Source organism: Boleophthalmus pectinirostris, unplaced genomic scaffold, assembly GCF_026225935.1.
Source record: "Boleophthalmus pectinirostris isolate CB_2022bp ecotype Guang Dong unplaced genomic scaffold, ASM2622593v1 HiC_scaffold_18, whole genome shotgun sequence".
Lineage (NCBI taxonomy): Eukaryota > Metazoa > Chordata > Actinopteri > Gobiiformes > Gobiidae > Boleophthalmus > Boleophthalmus pectinirostris.
The window spans coordinates 39,563,966-39,589,453 of NW_026571133.1; the positions used below are offsets into that span (position 1 = coordinate 39,563,966).

Below are 25,488 nucleotides of genomic sequence, written 5' to 3' on the forward strand. Positions count from 1 at the left end.
TTTTATTTCTTTTCTTTTTTTTTTCATAGGTTCAAAACATAACACTTCTTCACTTTTTCTTTTCTTTTTTTTTGTTCTTTTATACTGAAAACCCCTACTGTCTGTCTTAACTAAATGCTTTCCACTAACTTTATTCTATTTATGTATTTTTTATATTATTTTTCAGAATTTCAAAACATTATTCTTTTTATTCTTTCTACACTGAACCCCCTGCTGTCTGGCTAACTAAACCCTTTCACTCACATCTCGAAAACAACATCCATACACAAGTCCCCGCGCGCAGTTCCCCCCGGCGTCCATGCCCAGCGGGCCTGCGGCGCGTGTGCAAGTCTTCTAAAGTGTCATCTCTGCTCGTCCACAGGGGGGCGCCCAGCAGCTGAGCGAGCGCCTGGCCGACCTCGTGGGCAGGGAGAACGTCCGGCTGGGCTGCGCCGTCAGGGCCGTGCGGCAGGTACAGTACGGTAACGTGTCACAGCGGAGGGAGGGGGGCACGCAGAGAAGAGCTGCCTCGTGGGGGGTGGAGAAGAAGGAGGTTGTCTTCTGTCTTCTGCTCCGTAGCACACAGACGCAATATAAATGAATACAGGGAGTTCATACAGGTGGTTGAAACCCCAAGTGTTCAACTACCCTCCACCAGGGAAGTTGCGCAATGCACCTTTAAAGCCACAGTATGTAACTTTTTAGCAAAAAATCAGCAAAGATAAAAATATGAAGAAGTAAATGGTAATTAAAGCGCTCGCTGGATCACCGCTGAAGTAAAATAATAAGAGATCAGGTGCTCTTCGGAGATCCCAAGTGGGCAAATGACTTACTGGATAAAAAAAGGGAGATCCAAGGCACTTCGATATGCTTTGCTATGATTTTATTTCAAAGATAAAAATGTGTTTTATTTTGCATTTTAGTTTGTGTTTAGTGTGTTTAGTTGTTTAGTTGTGTTAAACATGTGTCCTTACTGTGAGCAGGCTTGCATCTCCACAAACCTGACTCTTATATTTGGCCTGGAAGATGGTGCTCTCCTGCTTCTTTCCATGTTGTTTCTTTGGCTGTTTATCTCCATGGAGAATGTTCTGAAGTATGATTTTGACTACGTGTACATTAACACATTTTTTAGACCCCATTTACACTGAAACGAATCCGCGTATCACCATATCAGAATATCGGAAATGATCTGCGTCCAGACACGTCGTTTCTGGATCCGCAATTAAAGTGTTCCCTGTCCACACAGTAACGCAAAACCTCCTGAAAAGCTAGTCACGTGATAGGCTGGTGTCACATCATCAGGATGTCCTGACGTCACGTGAGCGGTAAAAACAAGGAAGTCTGAAGTTGCAACAGCTGATTTTGAGCCAAGGGAGGTGGTTTTTTCATGAACTGATGATGAGGTTCAGTTGTTGCTTAGCGTAACACTGGATTTTAAGACGAGCATGGCGGCTCAGAGTGAGGACTGACTCGTTTCTGTGTCCACAAGTCTTCCCTACACAGCTTTGAGCATATTTGTTTACATTTTATAGAAACGACACTTAAAACCACATGGCTAATTTGCATAAACTAAGCGCTCAAAAAACAGCTCCTTATTGTAGACCGTATATATGAATGGACATATATTATAGCTTCTTAGCATTTTCGCCCTGAATTAGCTACTTCACGATGCATACATCTACTTTGCGATGCATACATCTACATCAACATTTCAGTGTACCAGCGTTTTGAGGCATCCACACAGTGCCAGATCAGATCTGTACTCAGATGAATGCTGGCGGCATCAGATTGTTACGTCTCTGGAGCCATTTTCAATCAGATTAATTTGGACGAACACTGCATCCACAACGAAAACGATTCAAATACGTACTAATGTGGACGGGGCCTTAGCCTGAGCAGCCAGTTCCTTCTACATTCTGTTTGAATCCAGAATAGGGTCGTTCCGATGACCCAACATCACAATGGAGAGCTGCCATCGTGATGCCACGCCCCCTCCTGTCAGAAAAACACACTGATCTTCTGTAGGTCTAGTTAACCTAAAAAAAAACTTTGCAGGGTTTGAACTGTAAATGAAATCACAAATATTACTAATGTGCACTCTAGTTTACGTAACCTGCCAGAGACATGATGTGTTAGTCTATGAAAATACCATGTGGCTACACAAATAATTATTAATAATCTATTCTTATTAATCTATTATTGATCTAATTTTTTAAAAATTATTATTATTAATTTTTTTTTACGTGTCTTTCACACATATATCTATCTATTCTCTATCTATACATCTATACATCTATACATATCCAGCTTCTGCTCAACTTTTGGCAGTGGAACTGGAACAGCATTCTAAAGACTTGGACAAGTATTCACAGTTTTAACACCAGGTGAAAAAAGACTTATGAACCTTGAAGTAGCACTGAGAAATGATTAGCAGCTGAGGAGAGACTTTGAAAAATAAGTGGAGACAGAAAAAAGAAAAGAAAAAAAAAGAACTGAAGGAAAAGTTCTGTTTGTTAAGTACATGATGCCTTTGAAGTAAATCCAACTGAAGAAATGTAACGTCACTACCATGTTTTTTGTTTGTTTGTATGTTATTTTGTTCTTGTTTGGATGATTTCCTTTGACACAATTTTAATTAAGGTTAAAAAAAAAAAAAAAACTAACGAAAAAAAAAACAAACCAACTACTTCAACTCTTTTTGACTTTTATTTAATTTGATATATTTTTTACAAGTACGTAAGCAGGGACACAGTTATTTTGGTGTTTTAAAGGTGCACGGTGTAACTTTTTGGTTGTGGGTCTGTCATCTGCTTGTTTCTATGGATACGTCATTGCTCTGCCTGGAATGTTCCACAGTATAGCATTAAACAGCTCTACCTTACATTTATTGAATTACAGGTGGTTTTATAACTTGACAAAACCTAGAAAAACAGGCATTCGGATTGTTAGCGGGATCGCCTCTTTGCAGATCTGACCTGTAACTTGGCCTGGTTTGGTCTACCATACTATACATACAGACAAAGCAGTAACACCTCCGTGGAGAAAAGTTTTTGACGGACATTCCACCAAAAATGTTAAGTATGTGTTAATGTTAAATGTAAAGTGTACCTTTAAGTCATAAATGGTACTTCATTTTCCTTCTCCCACTGAATGCATCATCAAGGGCCTGATTTACGAGAGACAGATTTTCAGATTGATTACATTGTACTTTCCCGTAAAATATCCAAAACATAAATTCACAAATGTTGAAACTGATGATTTTATTAAGAGCCAAAGACTCACTGTATCAGAACAAAAAAATCGACATCTGTATTATATAACTTTTTGGTTGAGGATCCATCACCTGCTTGTTTCTATGGAGATGTCGTTGCTCTGCCTGGAATGTTCCACAGTATGACATTAAAGAGTTACAGGTGGTTTTATAGCTCAAAAATACATCGAGCAATAGACATTCTGACTGTATGCATGGTTGCCTCTCCACAGAGCTTGGTAACTTGGTATAATGATCTCCATGATGATAAAAAGGTTTAATGCCATGCTGTGAAACATTTCAGACAAAGCAATAACACCTCTGTGAAGAAAAGGATTTGATGGACCCTCCGCCAGTAAAGTTACACAATGCACCTTTAACATTAACCTTTAACAACACTTGATTAACGTTTTAAAGTAATTATACTTTTCAGAGTATCCTCAACAGCATACTTTTGCTCCTACTCGAGTAATATTTTGTTGAAGTAACAGTAGTCTTACTTGAATGAAAGTTGTGGCTCCTCTTCCCCCTATGAGTAAGTCTACAGTAAATGGTCACATTTTTATGTAGTGCCCAGACACTAAGGAGGTGGTGGGTGAGGGTCTTGCTCAAGGACACAAGGGCAGCTTTCACTGATGGCGCCGCCGACCTGTGGGCCAGTGGATCCGACCGCTAAACCAACGATGTTTATGTCGAGAGAGGGATTCAAACATCCAAAATTCAGATCAGTGGACAAACACTCCACCAACTACAAGTGACAGAAGCTTTATGTGGACATGAAATGATTTGAACACTTGTATTTCTTGCAGCATTCCTTCAGATAAGATTTAGGCTATGTTTATATGATGACGGTCTGAACAGAAGACACAAAAGTGGCGTCTCGTCTTCACTTTTTATTCTGCGTTTAGACAAGTGTTTTTGGAAGGAAAGCTGTGTGCTTACGGTGATGCAGAAATGTGTGAAATTCGACTGGGTGTGCATGCCATCTGACATGTTTGTTTCTGTGTACTGTATGTATGTGACGTAAACATATACGCGACGTGAGAAGATCTGACCAGAGTTTTGCGTCTTGGGCAGTGTAGACAGAAACACGATGGTGGAGCATATTCAGCTTTTCCACTCTGGAGGTTGTTTTCAGATTTTTGCGTTTTAAGCTGCAAAAATATAAACATTTGATAAAATATTTTGCCGTTTTTACCTGCAAGCATTCTTGTTTAAACAGGCCCTTAGTTTGTCTCATTTTATTTTGTCTCTCTCCATTGAAAATACCAGAGTATGTGCATTATCTGTTCTTAACATTACATGAACTTCAAATTATAAATCAGATGTTACATCCTGACTCTTTAAGTTACTCTTATTTGAGTATTTCCTTGGACCACTACTTAATGTACTTCTACTTGAGTAATATAATTGTGAAGTTACGTTACTACAATTTTTGAGTACTCTACCCATCTCTGATCACGATTAAGAAAATACAATTGGAGAACGGAGCAATGATATCTTAATACAGGAGAATAAAGTTTACTCAAACATGCACAAATCACTCTTAGTAAGGGAATAGTGGGAAACAATTATAATATGATTACCGTATTTTTCAGACTGTAAGTCACATTTTTTTTCATGGTTTGGGTGGTCCAGCGACTTATACTCCGGTGCAACTTAGATATTAAAATGTTCACACTGACAGACACGAGAGGGCGCTGTAGTCTTGTGTGTCAGTATCTGCTACTCCTGTTACTCCTGTACCACCATCCTGCAGAAAGAGCCTCTGTCCTGTCTGTATCATGTCATTCGATTGCATCATTACTTCTGTACCACTGAATATTTAACATTTAAACAAACTTATAAAGACGACTGAGAAAACTGAACACAAATGCCCCCAAAAGAAAATCAGATTACATGCTGCAAGTAGAGAAATCTGCAGCCGAAAACGGTAATTGAGCAGCAGAAAGAAAGTTTGGAGTGAGCGAGAAACTTGTGACAACCGGGAGGGTGCACCATGCAACTTTCCTGGGAGTCATTGGGTGGACTAACAAAGCAGTGACAACTGAAACCATCCTGTTGGGATTCAGAAAGACCAGACTACAGCGACGCAGAAGAGGAAGCAACTCTCCGTTTACCTACAGAGGTCACAGAGTTGCTCAGAAGTGACACGAGGATGACGAATTCAATGGATTTAGTGATTTGGAGTGAGATGGAGAGTTTGGTAAACTTATTCTGTTCTGTTGTTTATGCTATAGTTACTGTATTTTCTATTAGGCGCTCTGGATTACAAGGTGCACTGTCATTAAATGGTCTATTTTCAAACGTTTTTCACAAATAAGCCGCACCGGACTTTAAACGAAACACAACAGTTGGATGGGTCAGTGGGACTTTGTTTGTGGCGTTCACGGTGACTCTGGGCTTTGTTCAGTTGTGGCGTGTAGGGAGGGTGCTGTCTGGGACCGCTGGATTGTTGGCGTGTTCGCAGTGACTCAGTTGTTCAGTTGTGGCTCAGAGTGACACATCGCACTCGTTTTTTCGGTTCGTTCCTCTGTTCATCGTCCGCGTGGAGTGATGAGTGTGACTGCGGGTGTTTTTCGCTGTGCGGTCGCTGTCTGCTCCGTGCGTGTTTGCGTGCGCTGCGGGTGGTGTGGTTTGGTGGTTTACTGAAGTCATGCTGGGCCACCCGAGTGGATTCATGTATAGGGCGCTCTGGCTTGCGGGGCACGCGGTCATTTTTGGATGGGGTGCGAGGTTTAAGAGCGTGTATAATAGCCCGGAAAATACGGTATCTGAAGAACTGTTGTGACGTTAACAGTCTGTTGTTTTCTGTTCTATTGTTATACTTACACTTTGGAACAACTTCTAGTCCGAAAAATACGTTATCTCTTAAAAGTCAATTTTGCACAATATATCTCCTTTAAATTGGCCTGATCCTCAACCACACTTAGCTTGAGTTCTTCTCTCAAACAGAAAACACCCTGTTCCACCTTGTGATGTCATGTGGTAATACAGGAAGTGCTCCACTGTGTTTTTAAACTCCATACACCTTCACCTCCACACCATTTGGACAATTTCAGGCTTGGAATTGCATTTTGAGATTTTGGAGATGTAGAGAGACTAATAATAAAGAGTTACTCAAACAACTCAGGAGGTAACAACATTCTAACATGACTTAAAGCTCAAAGAGTCAATTGTCTGGAATATAGGACCTTTAACTGAGAGAGACTATTATTTCAGACGGTGTTCAGGGCAGTGCAGTAGTTATTTTCCAGACACTTTAACCAGTGCCTTAGCTGGGTTAGTTAGACTTCTTCTCTTGTTTTGCCAGTCTCTCCCTTCTGTTTGTGAAGCTAGTCTCAGCAGTCCCTCAGCGCTCCTTGTGGTTTCACCCCTCACATTTTAGCCTCTCGGTGACAGGTGCTGCTCTTATTGGCAGACAAAGTTGACACATTCTCACTCACAGCTCATGGGCAATTTAACTGGCAACTCAACTGAACCCACCACAGAGCAGAGGACAGGACACTGCTGAGGTTATGTGAGGATATTTACATGGGGTTTATCAAAGGAATTTTGAATTATTTGACTTTGAAACTATGGTATGATAGTGTATATATTGCATTTATTCTACGTTATCATTGCAAAAAAAAAAAAATAAATAAAAATAAGTAAATAAAATATCTTGAAAATTGTGTGTGGGTCTTGCGTTTCTTCAGTTATGACCTGCAACTTGGCCTTTTGGTGTCATCAGCTTGTCTCCACAGAGATGAAGAAGTTTAAAGGGATAGTTTGGGCTTTTTGACATGAATCTGTATGGCATCCCCATCAGCAGTGTTGTGCATCCACAAAGACTCATACTGGCTGGTTTTGGTGCTGATGAAAGTAGTCCGGCAAGTTGGCTGGGGACATGAAAATAAAGCATTTTTGTGTGTTCAAAAGAGTGATACATTTGCATCACAAAACCTTTCTCCTCGAAAAAGTCAGACCTCATAATCGCTTGGCACTATTTTCTCTCTGTTTGTATCACTGCGCGCTGCCGCCAGGTGACAGCCGCGCCTGTTTCACTTTGTTCACTGCTCGGAATGTTAGCGACAACATGTCTGATTACGACTTATTGAAGACCTTGCCTTTGGCACAAAGCCAAGGGGAGATCTTTATGACCACAAATATACTGATGCTGAAAATCGCCAGATGGAGTCAGAATGTGCAGAGAGAGAAGAGAGACAGAGTAGTGGTACAAGTTAAAGCTGGAGCCACAGCTGGAGCCATGATAGACCAGGTGACCAACACTCACCCATCACGTCATTTATAAACTCGTGTCCAGCGAACATAGAGCCTACACTGTGACTGGAAGCATGGACTACTAATAGAAACACAGAATCATCCACACGTCCACGTAGTCCCTGACAGTAATAATAACAGTCTACATATCACGTTGTGTTTTGTAGAAGCTTCATTGGTAATATGACACTGAGTGATTTGCGGCACACAACATTACTAGCTGATTCTTAATTGCCTGTCCGCTTCTAAACAGAGCGGCACCTCTTTGTTCTTACCTGGGGTGCAGGTACAGCAGTGCTCTTCTAAACAAATTTTTTCCTTTGTCCTGGGAATGAAGGAACATATCTTTGTCGCTGAATTGCACACTGCACACATGAAGCTTTTTTATCTTTGGTTTCCACATTGAAGCCTAAGGCAAGAAACCAAAGTTTCCTCAGCGCAAAGTCCGTGACAGGAAAATGGTGAAATGTGTGTGGAGATTCAGCCAGATTTTTGTTGTTATAGCCAGGATAATCACAAGTCTGCACCATTTTTTTGGATATATTCTTATATAGCTTATACAAGCTTAGCTCGCTCACGTCGCAGTGGTCTGAGCACATAAACATTGCCAAAAAGCTGAAGAAAGTGATGGATCCGTGCGTGGCTGACACCTGGCGGTGCAGTGCAGTGCACCACACGCAGTGATGCGAACGGAGAGAAAATAGTGCCAAACGATTATGAGGTCTAACTTTTTTTGACAAAGGTTTTGTGATGCAAATGTATGACTCTTTTGGACACATATTGTTTTGAGAAGGAAAACGCTTTATTTTAATGTCCCCAGTCAACTTGCCGGACTACTTTCTTCAGTACTGAAACCGGCCAGTATCTCGGCTCACCAGACGCTGTCGGGGTTAAGTCAGTGTGGATGCACGACGCTGCTGACAGGGATGCCATACAGATTTATGTCAAAAAATTATGTCAAAAAACCCAAACTATCCCTTTAATGTCAAACTGTAGAGCACTCCTGGCAAAGCAATACCATCTCCATGACGACCAACCAAAAACATATATAACAGATCACAACCATTATAATATGATTAAAAGCTCATTAAAGTCCATTTTATTTGTTTACTTTAACTTTCATCATGTTTTCCTTATTTTCCACCCTCCCTCATGTACTTTGGTTTGTGTTTCCAGGACTCAGAGTGGGCTCGTGTTCAGACCTCCAGTGGGACGTTCCTGAGCAGGGCTGTGATTGTCTCCTGTCCCCCTCATTTGGCAGGTCAGTGTCCCAGTCTGCGACCTCTGCCAAGGCACTAAAGCACATCTTCATTCATGCACAAGGCAAACTATTCTCAAATGTGCTTCACCAATGCACCGAACACTGATTCCACAGACACGCTTTCTTGGCTCTTACTTTGCTATGTACTGTCTGCATCGAATTCTAAAGGATTTTTATTATTCAGATTCAAATTAGTTTAATGTCAATTCTTCATACGAAACATATGCAGAATCGAAATTGTGTTTCGCACTTACAAGTGTATAAATAAATAATAATAAATGGAAAAGTCCAAGTGTTCTTTGGGGCTTTTCTGAATCTCTAACAGTGCTTGTCGACTGTACTTAAATTCCAGCATAGACTGACGGGAAAAAACATTTAAACAAACATATTTTTGACAAAGAAAATGCCGCACTATTGGGACCGCTGCATCTGTTATTAGGAGAGGTGTTAGCTTTACCATAACGGCAAAAACAGAAAGTTGTTAAAAGCCTTTATAAACTCATCGTGGTGAATAATTAAGATGCTTAAAAAAGAATGCGCTAAAAAGTGAAAAACTCTGGACTGCTTCAAACCAATGAACCAAAAATGTTCAGAATGTGGGGAAAATTTTTTAGGGGGAATGTATTTGATAAAATCAGAGACCAAGAACAGACATTTCCTCTTCAAATACAAGTTCTAGTAATAACAATAGAACAGAGAACGACAGACTGTTAACATCACATATGAACAGTTCTTCAGATAAATATAGCATAAACAGCAGAACAGAACAAGTTACCAAATTCTGCATCTCACTTCAAATCATTGAAATCCACTGAATTCATCATCCTCTGTGTCACTTTTGAGCAACTCTGTGACCTCTGGAGGTAAACAGAGCGCCGCTTCCTCTTCTGCTTATCTGTCGCCAGACTCAGCATCAGTTCCAGTTAGAATTATTTCGACCTTTCTGAATCCTGACAGGATGGTTTCAGTTGTCTTTATGTTTGTTTAAATTTTAACTTGTCAGTGGTACAGCAGTAAAGGTGCGATCGACTGACATGATACCAGACAGGACAGTGGCTCTTTCTCTTTCTTCTGCTGCCGACATGCGCAGTAGAGCGAAGTGACATTGGTACATGAGCACACAAGCCTAGAGCGCCCTCTGTTAGTGTGAAAATATTAACATATAAGTCGCACTGGAGTCACAGGACCCCTTCAAACCATGAAATAAAGTGCAACTTGTAGTCTGAAAAACATGGTACTCAAACATATGTTAATGACACAAAACACCAGGTATGTTTTTGACGAGTTAAAAACATTCTAACACGGCTTAAAGCTCACAATTTTATGTAATACAGGAACTTTAAACACAGATAAAGTGTCTCTGTCTACCAGATCAGATCAATTTTCATCCATATTCCAAAACAGACATCATTTTGAGTGTAGACGATGTGTTTTTCAGCGTGGTGGCAGTCACTTTGTCTCCTAATGTGGGCCTGTGGCTGAGTATCAGTGGATCAGATCTTGACAGAGTAGCAGAGAGGGTGTTGAAGCCGGGAGTTGAACTGAGGGCTAATGTGACATGTTTGGGTCAGTGCGGAGGGAAGTGCGTGGTGCCAAATACGTCATCGTCAGCTCAGAGAAAACACAATCTCAGAGGACAAATGAACCCAGGCTACACAGACCTGCTCCAACCACTCTGGAGTTCATACTAGAACTATAGAGGGGATGTGTGCTGTTGGCTGAATCTGTGGTTCTCAATATAGAGAGTTGAGAATGACAGTGGTTATTAAAGTGATAATATGTGCACTTCTAGAGGTGGTGTCATGTTTCCATGGAAATGAAAAGTTACTGTACTTCGGAATAGGGATGGACATGATTAGTCGACTAATCATAGTAATTGATCATTAAGAATTTCATCGATTACATTCATTTCTAATTGACAAACCGAATTTAGATTTCTGTGCGTAGATACAAAGCTGCTGCGTCTTACACAAACACTGGAGTTGCAGCCTCAGTCCCACGTTTGGGCTCTGACACCTCCTTGGAGACACTGCACCACTCCGTGTGTGTTTACATGCACATCAGTGTCCCTGTTTCGTCATGGTGCATGGTGTTTATGCAGTATCCCGGTTACTGCAACATAAAGAGCTGCGCTAAACCTGCACACGTACGATCTTTGAAAACATCGCGACAAACACAGAACAGACTCACCTTCAGCATCAACACCCCTTTGTGACAGAAAGAACAAATATATTCCACTGAGTCGTGTCCTTTAGTCTGACAGAAGCTGAACCGCATCATTTTTTCCCTCCGCTTAGTTTATGCAAATTAGCCATGTGGTTTTAAGTTTCATTTCTGTAACACTTGTGCAAAGCTGAATTAAACACAATCTAATCTCAAACGGGATGATAGTGGTCATGGTTTATATGTTTTAAAGTTGAGTTTATTTATGCAGATTAGTAAAAGTAATAATAATTATGATACTTATTATAGAAAAACATGAATGATTAATCAAAGATTTATTGTTAATTCTCCCAGTGATCGATTAATAAAATGCCATTGATTGCCCATCCCTACTTAGGAACATTCTCAATGGAGATAAACACTTTTTATTCCATACTGTGGAATATTATTGATACCACACTGCAATGGTGTGGTTGAGCAGCTTTTGAAACTCTTTTGTTTTGTTGTTTTTTGAGCTCAATTTTTAACATCATATCACGTTTAACCAACTAAGAAGTGCAGCATGTCCAGTTCAAAGGACAAGGAAGGGACTGTTGGATTTTGTGAAATTAACACATCACTTTTTCCCATATCCATGGCAACCATGCAAGAGGCTCTAGCTAAGGCCATTTGAGTTGCTAATGTTTGTTTTTTTTACACCATATGTGGCAGCAAATACGGCAGACCTTTCGAGGTAATACCTTTGATGGAATGAACACAAGAAACTGTTTGTTTATCCCATGTCCATGGAGAATGTGCAAGAGGCTAGCTCCTGAGTTTTTAGACTTACGACATATTTTTTGTATGTTTGTCACTATATTAAAAATTCATAAATAAATAAATAAAATAAATTTTAAAAAAAATGTTTTAAAGCAGACATGTCAAACTCAGGCCCAGGAGCCCAATTTTGCCCATGATATAATTATATTTGACCCACGAGATTAAATATTAATTATATATTAGAGATGCCCCGCTGACTACAGATAGAGTACAGAGACATTATTTATTTAAAATTGTGTTTTTATTTTATATTATGCTTGTTCTGGATTCAATGATTAAGCAAAACTATTATTACACATTTAATAATAAAAGGTTTAACATTATATATCTGGAAAGAAGAGAAAACATGCAGATGTTGTTGAAAGTTTACAGTAAATATTTAGTTTGGCCCACAACTTAGTCCCAGTTTTTAATTTTGATCCTCTGTGAATTAGAATTTGACACGCGTGTTTTAAAGAGATCACAGCTGAAAAAAGTTGAGAACCTGTAGAGCTGCATGTGAAGAGAGAATGAAAGTGATTGTGAAAGATTAGAAAGTCATATGTTATTAGATAGAACAAAACAAAAAAACACACATTAGCATTATGTAGTTGATTGTAGTATGATTATTTTCTTCAGTAGCAAATTATAAAAGCACAAGACATAAGCTATAAAAGTATCCAGGAGAACTAAAAACAAACAAAAAAGTTTGCTAAAACCTTTGTTGACTTGACAGTAGCTGGCTATCATTTAGAACTGTATTCCATTTAGAGTGTCCACAGCTGCTCTGTCAGAATCAATGGCCAAACTCCATGCTTTGCTTACAGTGATAAAAACACAGTATTCACAGCCTCCTCCATTCCAATGGTGGTCCACCTGCTCTGGTAAATAATGGGCTTGTTCCACTGGCTTTCCTCCAGGCGCGTGTTCTGCCTCCAAACAGACTGTTACGGTGAGAGGACAACGTAAAAGCAAATGGGTCCACTTCAGATCAGTGTAGAAAAGCCTCCACACTGTACACAGATTCTGTTTTTGTAGCTGCCTGGCTTTTGGAGCCAAGTTTTTAAAATCACATCGTGGGATTTTAACTAACTAAGAAATACAGCATGTGCAGCTCAAAGGACACATGGAAGGGACTGTTGGCTGTTTTTCCTTTAACTATGGAGAACGTGCAAGAGGCTAGTTAAAGAGCTAGGAAAAGCTTTTTACTAGGGGTGTGCAACAATATCTAAATATCGATATATTGTGTTGTTTAATGTGATTATACAGTATCGATATTGTGGCCAGCTGTATCGATATATCGCCAAGAGTATTTCTTGGTATATTTTATGTAGGAGATAGGACTGGTGCACGGTGTGGTTGAGGGTGTGGGTGTATTGCTCTGGTGCAGAGGGGGCGGGGCTCACGCGGGCAGGTGCGCGTGCATGTGCCTGTGGAAGGATTTAAAAGTGTGCACTTACCTGTTACCCAGTTTTGACTGAGGGTCAGGGCTGGGTAGCTGTAATTTTTGTTGACCGCCACTCCTTTTCTATACTCACCCTTTATTCTCTAACTGGTTCTATCCATCTTCTTCTCTGCGCTGGGATAGCTGTATGTCTGTTGGATAATATACAAAATGCATTCTGGATTTGCAATAGCCTTCATGCACGCGTCACAACCTACGACTCTAGGACCCACTCTGATCTTCCCGAGCGGCTATAAGGTTGGTCAATAAGCCGCTACATTTTACTAACAGCCATGATTTAGACTTTATTTTTTATTGAACCGTATTGAACCGATTTGAAATAGGGACACTTTGCGGGACACTTTGGCTCTTCCACAGGATCTGCAAACCCTCCCTGAACAGTCCTCCTGTTAAACTGCACTGAGACCTTTGACTGAAACACAAAGGACACTGAGAGGCACAGTGGAAATGCTGCAGCAAAACTTGAATTTCCCTCGGGATCAATAAAGTATCTCTCTCGCTCTCTCTGTCATTAAACTTCTCATATTCACGGTTTTGCTAAACTTTGGGGTTGACAGTATTGACTGAAAGTATTTTCTTAGTTTTCTTATTTTTTTTCTGGTGATGACATTCTGGCAATAATATGACATTTTGATAGTCAGAAATACAAAACACAAATGTACTGGTAAATGTGAAAAAGTGCAAAAATGATGAAATATTACAGGCTGTTTTTTTTTTCTCTATGAAGTTAATTAATAATGACCACAGTGTAGCACTTTAAGAGGCTTTGACAAGTTAAAAGCTACGTTCAGACTGCAGGGCTTAATGCTCAATTCAGATTTTTTTTTTGTGCAATCAGATTTTTTTGCAAGGTCGTTCACATTTCCAATTAAATGCGACTTGTATGTGAACTCCAGTGTAAACATTAAACGGCCCATGCGCATTGGAGGACACGACGACGTCACACGCAGCGAGTGTGCTCTGTGTTTACGGAAGTCGCCTAAACATGGACGCAGCATTGAGCACCTGGTGATTTTAAAGCTGCTGTCGTACCGGAGCCAGAACATTTACAGATTATTTGTTTTAAGGAGGAGATTAAGAAGGAGAAGGACGAGGTTTTTGGCCGTGATGTTTTGTGGGACAGTGGCAGTAATGTCCGTAGAAAGGAACGTGTGGGTGCGGGATCGCAGCCAAGAGTGGTGGGATTGCAATGTGCGTCGCTGCTTCACTCACATGGAGTTCATACACAATTTGTGTATGACGAGAAGAACATTTGTGTTTCTGAGCGCCTACTTGTATCACTCTCGAGGGAGGAAAGACGTCTTTAGCAGCCTATTTCAGTGAGCAAACGCGTCAGTGTTGGGCTGTATTGGCTCGCAAAAGGTGCTTGTTACAGCACATTATGTATCGGTTTTAGGAGCACATATCCAAATGGCCTGGGTCGCATTTAAAAAGATCAGATCTGTGTCATTCAGACTGTCATTAAAAGATCAGATACAGGTCGTACAGGGGCGAAAAAATGGATTTTGAGTCACTTCAGGCTGCAGTCTGAATGTGGCCTAAGTGTATTGAGTGTATTATTTCATATTTGCATTTGTATATTTGTTCATATTTGCACTTAAATGTCCAATATTATGCTACTCTTGTGAGCTTTAAACCATGTTAGAATGTTGTTACCTCCTCAAAAACATCCATAGAGTTGTGTTTTGTTTCATTCACACATGTTTTGAGTAATCCTTAATATATTAGTGATGGCGCATGCGGTTTAAAAACACAATGGAGCACTGACATCATAAGGTGGAGCCGAGTGATTTCCATTTTAGAGAAGAATGCAAACTAAACGTGTGTTAATGAAATGACACAACTTCAGGTTTGTTTGTGATGAGGAAACATTATAACATAGAATAAGAAATAGCGTAACATGGGCTGTTTAATTAGATCTGGAAGTTGAAACTTTTTTTTTTAATATATACTGTATTTATAATGTATTTGCTGTCACATATCACTCTAGTTTACAGAAAGTTCACTGACGTTACTTTTCTCAAACTTTTTTTTCTAGTTCATAATGATGGTAAGTTGCTTCCCCCAGGAGACATATAAGTCTATAAATAAATCTTGTTAGAGACTGGAGTTTGCATAGTCAATCTCTCCGCTGCCTCAAGAGCCCAGAGAGTAACCAATAACTTAAAGGGCTTGTACTTGATTTTTCCCATGTATTTGAGTCTTGTTCCAATACACATATATTGTATTAGCAGCTCTTGATGTCAAAATAAGTCTGCTGTGTACTGTCTGCATCTCCTGTAAGTAGGGCTGATGAATCAACTAATCGTGGCTAGAGATGCACCAGTATGATGCTGGTGTCCAATATCAGCACCAATATTAAAAACAAAACAAAACAAAAAAAATTATTATAATATAGGGCTGGGCACGTTAACGCATTAATTTTGCGTTAACTAATCGATTCATTAACGCCGACAATTATTTTAATGCCGTTAATGCAGTTTTTATTATTTACTTATTTTTTTATTGTAAACGTCTGTTGCTCAGTGGCTTTTATTTTGAAAAAGTCCACTGCGAGCTTTTCTTTATATTTGACGTCTTTCCTTTATACTTTTTTCACTTTTTTCACTTTTTCCTGACCATGTGATGTGTCTGAGAGCCGCCGCGTGCTCCGGTTCACGGGTTTTTGTCTTCTCCTTCTTCCAGACGCCCCCGAGGAGTCAAAACAAAGGTGTCCAGTGCGGTTTTCGTCGCTGCGGTCTCGCTTACATGACGCTATTACAGGGTATTCACGAAGGTCCGGAAGATTTCGTGATATGATCCCGCCCATAACACAATGAAATATGATTGGCTAAGACAATTGTCAATCTCAAACTTTGTTCCAGCCATCGGTTCAGCGCTGCAGGGAGAGTCGCCGATTTACCCAGATACCATTGGAAGAAAAATTGTGATTGGTCCATTTCCATTCCATTATATTAACTTATAAAAGGTTATAAATAACCTTTATTTCCCAAGAAATATCAGTCCAAGTTTATAGCTATGATCTAGATATTATTACTAGTGTAGTGTTTATTAATAACTGAATAAAAAATACTGGAAGAATATATTAGTAGTACAAAAATTTATTCAGTATATTTTCTTGAGCCTTCATTGAAAACCTTGAAGGCTCTGAGGGTTCAACTCTGAAAGAAATGCTGTTTGCACAACAAATGTGTGGCTCTTTCATTTACATTTCCAATAAAAGTCACTATATGCTGCTTTTTAATTCATTAATTGATTTTGCATATAACATGCGATTAATATTAATATTTTTTATTTTTGCCCAGCCCTATTATAATAAGACGATTTACTGGCCCAAAACATCTCAAAATATTAACCTTGTATTTTTTCTGTTCTGTTTTCTGTTCTGTTTTCTGTTCTGTAGTTCCTTTAAATGATAAATGATAGTTACAAAACATATTTGGATCATGTTTTACCATACGCTGTTTGTGTTTAAAGGAAATAACTTATATTTTCAGTCTCTGCTCTAGTCTCGGTTTAGATTGTGCCAAAGGTGCCAAAAATTGCCAGATCCATAGATTGCCATCTAAACTTAAGTTGATCTTGATGATAAGGCAAGCGTATTTTCGAGTCAGCTCTGCTCTCTCGTTTAAGTGAAAGCTCAGAGTCAGGGCCACAGCGTGTCTCTTTATGTCTCCTTACATGTCCTTGCGTTTGAAGTTTGAACTTAAAGCTGCACAATTTGACTTAAAGTCCAGTCTGTGTGTGTGTTGCCTTCTCCTTCCTCTCTGATCTCCCCACCTTTTCTCCTCTTTCTCTCCTCTGGTGCTTCTCATCTTTATAATCCAAGTTATGAAAGTAAACTGCTATTTTCTCACCGTTTAGAAACTGAGTGAAATGTAAGACCTCATGTAGTATGTGGACATTGCATGTGTTTCTGCCACTAAGAGTAATGTAGGTTTAGGTTTAATCTATTGTTCAAACTCACTACAAACTTCAAATATGAATTACCGCAGCAAATATTGGTCCTGTCAACATGAAATAAAAGTGTAGTAGTCCTAACACCCTTTTCTCTATGTTATTAATAAGATGGGAGAAGATCAAATCGAAAATTGAGATTGATCAGTATGAATCTTTTTCCCGATATCGCTCAGCCCTAATCAGATATCAGCAGAAACTTAAAATCAAAGTGCCTGGAATGTTCCACAGTATGACATTAAACAGCTCTACCTTACATTTATTCAATTCCAGGTGGTTTTATAGCTCAAAAATACCGAGAAAAACAGGCCTTACCGGACCTGAACTGACCTGTAACTTAGTCTGGTTTTGTCTTCATGAAGATAGAAAGGTTTTAATGCCATACTGTGAAACATTCCAGACAAAACAATAACATCTCCATGCAGAAAAGTATTTGATGGACCCTCTACCAGAAAAGTTACACAATACACCTTTAATGATGGCGAGGCTGTGGATAACCTCAGACGCTTGTAGAGTCTCGTGTCTGGAGCTTGACAGTTTTTTTCTGAAGCACACCGCGATCGAGACCACTCTTACAAAAAGCTTAAAAGGGCCATGCAGCTTGAAGTGGTCTCTAGCAGCTTTCTTTCTAATTTCCACAAAATGGCTGTCCCCCGAGAGGCTTGTAAGTGCCAGAGAAGAGGATGTGACATATTCTCCAAAAGCAGTATCTAGTGTCTACGAGTGTGAAATTTTAATGTTCAAGATGATATCAGCTTTCTATTCTTGCTGTAAGGTATAAAGTGTTTTAAAGGGTCCAAACACATTGTTCACTTACCTGATGCATTCTTACTACACACATTTAAAGTGAAGGGTCCTTTACCAGCTGCTCTCCGTGGATATTTATAACTTTATACTGTGTAACATTCAGTACTGGGAAGAATACTTTGAAAATGTACTTAGTTAAGTTACAGAATATTGAATACCTGCATTAAAATGTGTTTTGTAAAATATTCCAATACATGGTCCAATCAGAGTAATGTATTCTGAATACTCAGAGTACTTTTACATCGAGCCACATTTCAATTAGAATGAAAAACACAACATAGTTAGGCTGTGCAATCAATTGAATTTTGATTGCGATTTTGATTTGTGTGTCAAATGATCTCCAAACTCATATATTCGAGTTGAAACGATTTAGGGTGCACTCACACTAGGACCTAAAACACAGTATGTTTGTCCAGTGTGAGTGCAATCGAACCATGTCCAGGTCATAATAATAATCATCGAGCAGCCCAAGAACATAGGAGCACTCGTGCCTGTTTGAAACTTGGTGGTTAGCAGGCTAGCTATGTCCATGTATATGTACAGTCTATGGTAATCCCTCAAGTCTCATAGCAAAATAACAGATAATAATCCGTCAGATGGACAAAAAATTTTAATAAAATAACTGTAGGGCAACTCTGTGTACCATATTTTTCAGACTATAAGTCGCACTTTTTTTCATGGTTTGGGTGGTCCTGCAACTTATACTCCAGTGCGACTTAGATATTAAAATGTTCAGACTGGCAGCCGTGAGAGGGCGCTCTAGGCTTGTGTATCAGTTTTCTGTGCATGTCTCCAACAGAAAAAGCTACTGTTCTGCTGCAGGTAGTGAAATATGCAGCAGAAAATGGTAATCAAGCAGCAGAAAGAAAGTTTGATGTGAGCAAGAAACTTGTGAGGGACTGACGGAAGGTGGGAATGGAGGACACAGCTTCACTGCAACTGGGCGACTGCACCATGCAACTTTTGTGGAAGTCACTGGATGACAAAGCATGGACTCCTGTGACAACCGAAGTTGCATGGAGTTGCTCAGAATTGACACCGAGGATGAAGAATTCATTGGATTTAGTGATTTGGAGTGAGATGGAGAGTTTGGTAAACTTATGTTATATTGTTTATGCTATAGTTATCTGAAGAACTGTTCATATGTTACATTAACATATTAACGCCTATTCAGTCTGTTGTTCTCTGTTCTATTGTTATTACTATAAGTTGCCTTTCAAGATAAAATGTCAGTTCCTGGTCCCTGATTTTATAAAATAAATTTCTCCCAAAAAGTGCGACATATAAATGTTTTTTCTTCTTCATTACACATTTTTTGGCTGGTGCGACTTATACTCCAGAGCGACTTATAGTTAAAAAAATACTATAGTCTTCATGTGGAAGAACAGGAGCATAGGTCATAGGACGAGTCAGGTGGTCCCGTGTCAGAGGAGTTTGATTGAGAAGGCAAACATCCCTGAGGACAAAGATGCCCTTCCTCCTCTATGACCTGCAGTCTGGATATTGCAGCCGATGTCCAGACAGGAGACAGTAACATACAACCAAGTTCAGTTCTGTCACTGTTCTGTTATTGATGAAGTCCACTGTGCAGCGCTGAGGTGTCAACTGTCACCTGAGTAAGATTTTGCATGATCGTTCATGGCCCTAATGTGGTTGTATCTATAGACTGTATAAAGAATGCATTATCTGAGTGTGACGTTACTCCAGTCAAATGAAGCTCATCAAGGCTCGCAAGGTGAATTTGGAGCGGCGTTCCATATTTGGAATTCCAACCTCAATCAACCAACCATAACAACCAACAAGCTAATACGAAGTAAGGCTGTTGAAGTTAATGCCACTTGTATATACAGTAAATGTACATATATATTTATTTACAGACAAACTAGTCAAACAAAAACACCAGGATCATGTAGGACAGGTTAATACAAATATTTTAAGACCAAAGTGACAAGCCTGACAGCGGCAGTTACACAAAGAGCAGAGAGGAGGAGTGTTTTTTTTCAATAGAAAGTAAATTTAAGCCAGAGTTGATGGAGCCGGAAGCGTGGCCATGCTCATTTCCTATTTGGAACGCAGCAGCTCGTGGGTTAGCTATATCCATTTATTATACAGTCTGCAGTCATGTCGAGCACCTATTACCATCCTATGTTTAGCCCTCTTTTTTCTTTCTTTCTTTCTTTCTTTCTTTGTAATGAGAGTTTGTGAAGAAGTTCTAGATAAAACCATTGCTAGTTTAATTTTTGGCTAACTTGATCCTTTTTTGAGTCTGCACAGCGAGTCCACAAAGATTCCAAGGCCTTGGTTATTTCTATTGAATTGAATATATAACAGCCCTGGACTTCACTCGCGTCAAACTTTCAGTGGCCTGTTTTATGTTGGAGGACAATATTCTGTCTCTTTCAACCTTTTACCTTTCACAAACTTGTATTATCTGAATCTGTCCTGTATTGCAAAAATCCCTCTGCCAGTGCCAGCACCAGTAGCATATTTTATAAAATAAAATAAAATAAATCAAAACATAGATATATTTTAAATTCAAAAATATAATTGTTTAAAATTGTGAGATAAATTGGTACAATTGTGAACTTTTTTGCACTTTAGTTTAATTGAGTTCACGGGTGGCAAGGCAAACCTTTTTCTTTTTTTTTTTCTTTTGATTTTTGAAAACACCTGTACTTGGATAAGTGCAAGATAGATAATTTTAATTCATACAGTGAAACATTTCCATGGAAACAAGCTACAGTCAAGTTACCTTTATAATACTAGTCATTTTGAACATTTCATAAATATTATTTTTTGTAATTTATTGGGTCCATATTACCAAGGGCGTAGATTTGCATAGGGACGGTGGGGACATGTCACAACCAATATTTGGGGAAGACAAAATAATCTCTACCAGTATTTGCCATTTTATTTCAATAAACAAAAATATACATTTAGTCCGATATTTTTCCATACTCAAGTAGTATTAATTTAACATGTTTTAGTTCACATTTTGTTTATTAGACGTTCTGAGATGTATTCAGTGACATGGCTGCAAAAGAGTGATGTAATTAGTGGTGCCAGCAGCCTAAACTGGGGAAATGGCAGGACAGGGCCGCACCTGAAGATGTCGGCTTGAGCAGGCGTGAGTGAAGACGCTGTACCAAACTTTGAAAAACTTTTCTAAAGGAGCTTACTTGGCTTCATCTTCAATTAAACTTGCCTTATAACGAGTTGCTGCGGAAAAAGAGCGACTATCGCCACAAGTGCACCTCCCAAACAGAGCCCTACTCGTGCCCGATAATATTGACAATATTCCACGGAAAAATGTACGGACATGACCTCACAAATATCTCATCACCAACAACCAAAGGGAAGTCTGCTACAAACTTCTACATCGCTGTTATCCGCTAAACAATCATCTTAGAAGGACAATGGACACAAACTGTACATTTTGTGAAATGAAAAATGAAACCTCTCACTTATTTTGGACCTGCCCAGACTCTGTGTGTTTTTTGAAAGAATTCATAAAATAAAAGCTGAAACCAAACCTGCGCCCTTGCACATTACGCTATTTTCTAAGATATGTCATAATGTTGTTTCCTCATCAAAAACAGACCTGGAGTTGTTTGGTTTCCTTCACACGTTTAACATAAAAATCCTGCATTTTTAGAGTTCTTCTCAAACTTTGTCAAACAGAAAACACCCTGTTCCACCTTGTGATTTTGTGACCTTGTTTTGAAACTCCATACACCTTCACTAGAATCATTTGGATGATTTCTGCCCTGGAATTGTCCAACTCTACTGAACAAAATGTACTTTGGGGGCAGGAGTGCTACTTGCATATACAGAAATTGTGAAAAATTTTGCTTTTGGTGCTGCAAAAAGTAGATATTTACTTTAAAACTACCGCTGCAAGACATCACAAGGTGGAATTGAGAATTTTGAGCTTCAGAGATGTAAACAGACTAATAACAATAATACTCAGATGTGTGAATGAAACAAAACACAACTCCAGCTATGTTTTCGAGGAGGTTACAACATTCTAACACGACTAATGCTACGTTTATATGATGATGGTTTGAACAGAAGATGCAAAAGTGGCGTCGCGTTTTCACTTTTTATTCCACGTTTAGATGAGCATTTTTGGGAGGAAATCTGCGTGCATACGGTGACGCAAAAGTGTGTGGAGTTCGATTGGGTATCCATGCTGAAGTTCTTCACTTAGAGCAACAAGGGCATTTTTTGGACATACTGAAGTTTTCACGTCACATTTTCATTTTCATCAGCTACTCCTTCCGCAAAGTTGTCCCACCATCGACTGGTTCTCCAGGTCTTGTCCATATCCGGCTGACTCGCCTGTGACGAACTGGTGCGTCCAGAATTTGACAGAGGTGATTGCAGATCCTTCTCTGGTCACTAAGGCTCCGTTCAGACTGCAGCCTGAAGTGACTCAAATCAGATTTTTGGGCCCCTATGTGACCTGTATCTGATCTTTTAATGACAGTCTGAACGACACAGATCCAATTTTTTTAAATGCGACCCAGGCCACAATACATATCTGATCTTTTGACATGCGACTTCAGTCTGAACGGCCAGAGCGCATTCATCCGACCTACACGTTATCAACAAGCCACAAAAGTCACTATTCTGCCCTGAAGTAGGCAAAAATTGTTAATGAACTCTGTGTCACTGAAATGAAGCACATCACCACTCACCACTCTTGGTTATGTCTCTGCATCCACACGTACCTTTCAACAGACGTTGCTGCCGCTGCCCCACAAAACGCCATGACCAAAAACCTCGTTCTTCTCCTTTTCAATCTCCTTCTCAAAATCTCCAGATGCTCAATGCTCGCGTCCATGTTTGGACAACTTCCAAAAACACTGAGCACGCTCGCTGCGGTTGACGTCGTCGTGTCCTCTAGTTCGCATGCGGAGGAGCACTTTTGGGCCGTTTAATGTTCACGTTGGAGATCACATACAAGTCGCATTTAATTGGAAATGTGAACGACCTCGCAAAAACATCAGATTTAACAAAAAAATCTGAATTGAGCATTAAGCCCTGCAGTCTGAACGTAGCCTAATTGTATCTTTGCATATTCTGTACATTTGTTGGGACGTCTCCTGTAAATTTATTAGAGCTGCCGATGCAACTTGAAGGTCTGATGCGTGGAAATGATCCGACATATTTGTTTCTGTGTTCTGTATGTATGTGATGTAAATGCGTACACGACATGAGCAGATCTGATCTGAGTTTTGCGTCTTGGGCAGTATAGACAGAGCATACTCAACTTTTCCACTCTGGAAGGTGGTTTTGGATTTTTACACTTTTAAGCTCCAAAAATGCCATCACCGTCTAAACAAAAGGCACTTTTTTTGTGACAAAGTGGGCCTTTTTCTCATTTTAAATTCACCTTAGTTTATGTTAAATATTTTGATTTTGGAATGACACGTTTTGCTTTGCTTTACGTGGGACTGATACTCACCTGGGATTTAATCCTAATCCTATCAAAGTTTCATATTCATTGCTGTAAATTTTCTTGTCAGAAACCCAAATTTGTCGTGTTTCAGTCCCTCTTGTCCTCTTATATAAATTCTCTAAATTACTGCACAAATCCCAAAGCCTTGAAAACAAAAGCATTTTGTATGGAATTTGAAATATGAATGTATTTATTTACTTTTCTACATTTGTACATGTACATTTATATATTTACACTGTAATGCATATGTATGTTATTAATTGCGCTGATTGAGCCCTGTGAGCATATGAACTCTTAAGTCTCCAGTGTTTTGTTTATACCATTGTATATTATGTTGTATATTTGAAAAAAAAAGAAAGATACTCACCTGGGGGAGGTACTTCCTGCTGGGTGGAGTATAAAAGGCAAGCAGGTGTCATCAATTGGGGGCAGAATTCTGTGCAGGTGTTTGGTGTTTTTGCTTTGAGTTACTTATTTTTTGTCTATTTGTACTTTTGTTGGTGAACCCCAGAAGTCTGTTTTTAAAATAAATTTTGTCTGCGTAAAGACACCTTTTTTGTGTCATCTGCCTCCTACTCTGACCACTCTGGCCAACTTCCCCACAGTCGTTTTTACCCGCAAGCGTTCTCGTGTAAACAGGCCCTCAACTCTCACAAGGGTCAAGTTTGTGTAATATAGGACCTTCAGTAGGTGATTTATATTTGTATTTGTATTCATTGTATCAAACTTTCTTCTTATAAAACATGACAATACAACCAACTGAATTATCTGCAAGAATCTACAACCCTTCCCCGTAAGATTCCTTTTTGTTTTGACGTCGCTAATAAATTTCCCCATCACCTCTCTATGAATGACTGATAGCACACATAAAACCATGGGAGCGTGGGCTTTGGCATTAAACGCCACACTCGGCTAGCAGTCATGTGCAAAAATGCTAATCCTGGATATGAATGCGGCGTTTGTCATCCATCACCTGTTCCTGGATCCCGAATATCTCTCCGTTCTCATCCATCCATCTCCCGTAAGCAGTTGGCCATCTTGACTGCGCACTCTTTGGCTCCCCCCTCCTCCATGATTTATGACGCGTTTATATTTCCAGGGCATCTGATATCTTTATGCATGACGAAGAAGAGCCAAATGAGAAAATTGTCCCCGTGGTGAGTGTTGAATTTTGCATGGTTCACCGGGTAAACGGGAGCCTATGGATGAGATTGGCGGTTTTCTAATATAAATATTTGAACTACAGGAGACGCGTGATGTTTGTTTATTTTCAGAGGTTTTAATCATGTTTTAATATATATATTTTTTTTATCTTTTAGGGTCAAAACATTTACTTGGAGTTGGTGTGTAGGTGTGTTTCTTTCATGCCTGTTTCATTTTTTAGCAGGGCTTTACTTTTTTTTTAGCAGGACTGGACTTTTATTTAGTCCATTTAGCACGACATTCTTAGTCTGATTCATCAGCCAGTTTCACTTCGTGGAAACTGTCTGACCTCGCAGCATTTTTTACTTTTTTAATTTAACCAATTGCTGTTATTTGGTTGTGATGTATGTAATGCACCACTAACGGGACTAACTGGTGTATTAAGGTTTTCCCAAATCCCGTAGGAAGAAGGACAATAACGTCTTTCCCCTTGATAAAATTCACCAAACATTCTCTTTGTTCTGGCTTTAAATCCTGGGAATCCTGGGATCTTGGGAATCGTTGCCAACACAGGATGTATGGCTCTTCTCTGATTGGCTCGAACTCGCACTTCTGGAGTTTTTGCAAACCGTCTAGTGTATTCTGATTCCTGACCTAGTTGCTGGAGAAAAATAAAATTGAGCAGAGGCAGTAGGTGGTGTCAGCCGGGCTAGAATTGTGTAGTTTGAAAGTTAAGAAATTGAAACGACAATTCAAATTTGAATCAAACTATCTAGTGTCATTTAGTTATGAAAAAGTAATATATATTTGATGTATAATTTGTCAAGCTTGCTTAGAATATTTTCAACACATCAATCTGTCAAGATGAAAGTGCATTAAAGCATCAGTTATGACCCAACCTAGCACATACCAGGGTAGTTTGTATGTTTAAAGGTACA

General features: G+C 39.4%; 1 protein-coding gene across 1 annotated transcript in view; it reads left to right on the forward strand.

Moving 5' to 3' along the window:
- The window catches only part of si:ch211-127i16.2 (probable flavin-containing monoamine oxidase A), a 212,643-nt gene that overhangs the window by 41,574 nt on the left and 145,581 nt on the right, over positions 1-25,488 (forward strand). Inside the window, exons 7-8 of the mRNA XM_055154170.1 lie at positions 362-451; positions 8,669-8,753. Of these exons, the coding sequence (XP_055010145.1) occupies positions 362-451; positions 8,669-8,753 (175 nt within the window). The remainder of the gene's footprint in view (positions 1-361; positions 452-8,668; positions 8,754-25,488) is intronic.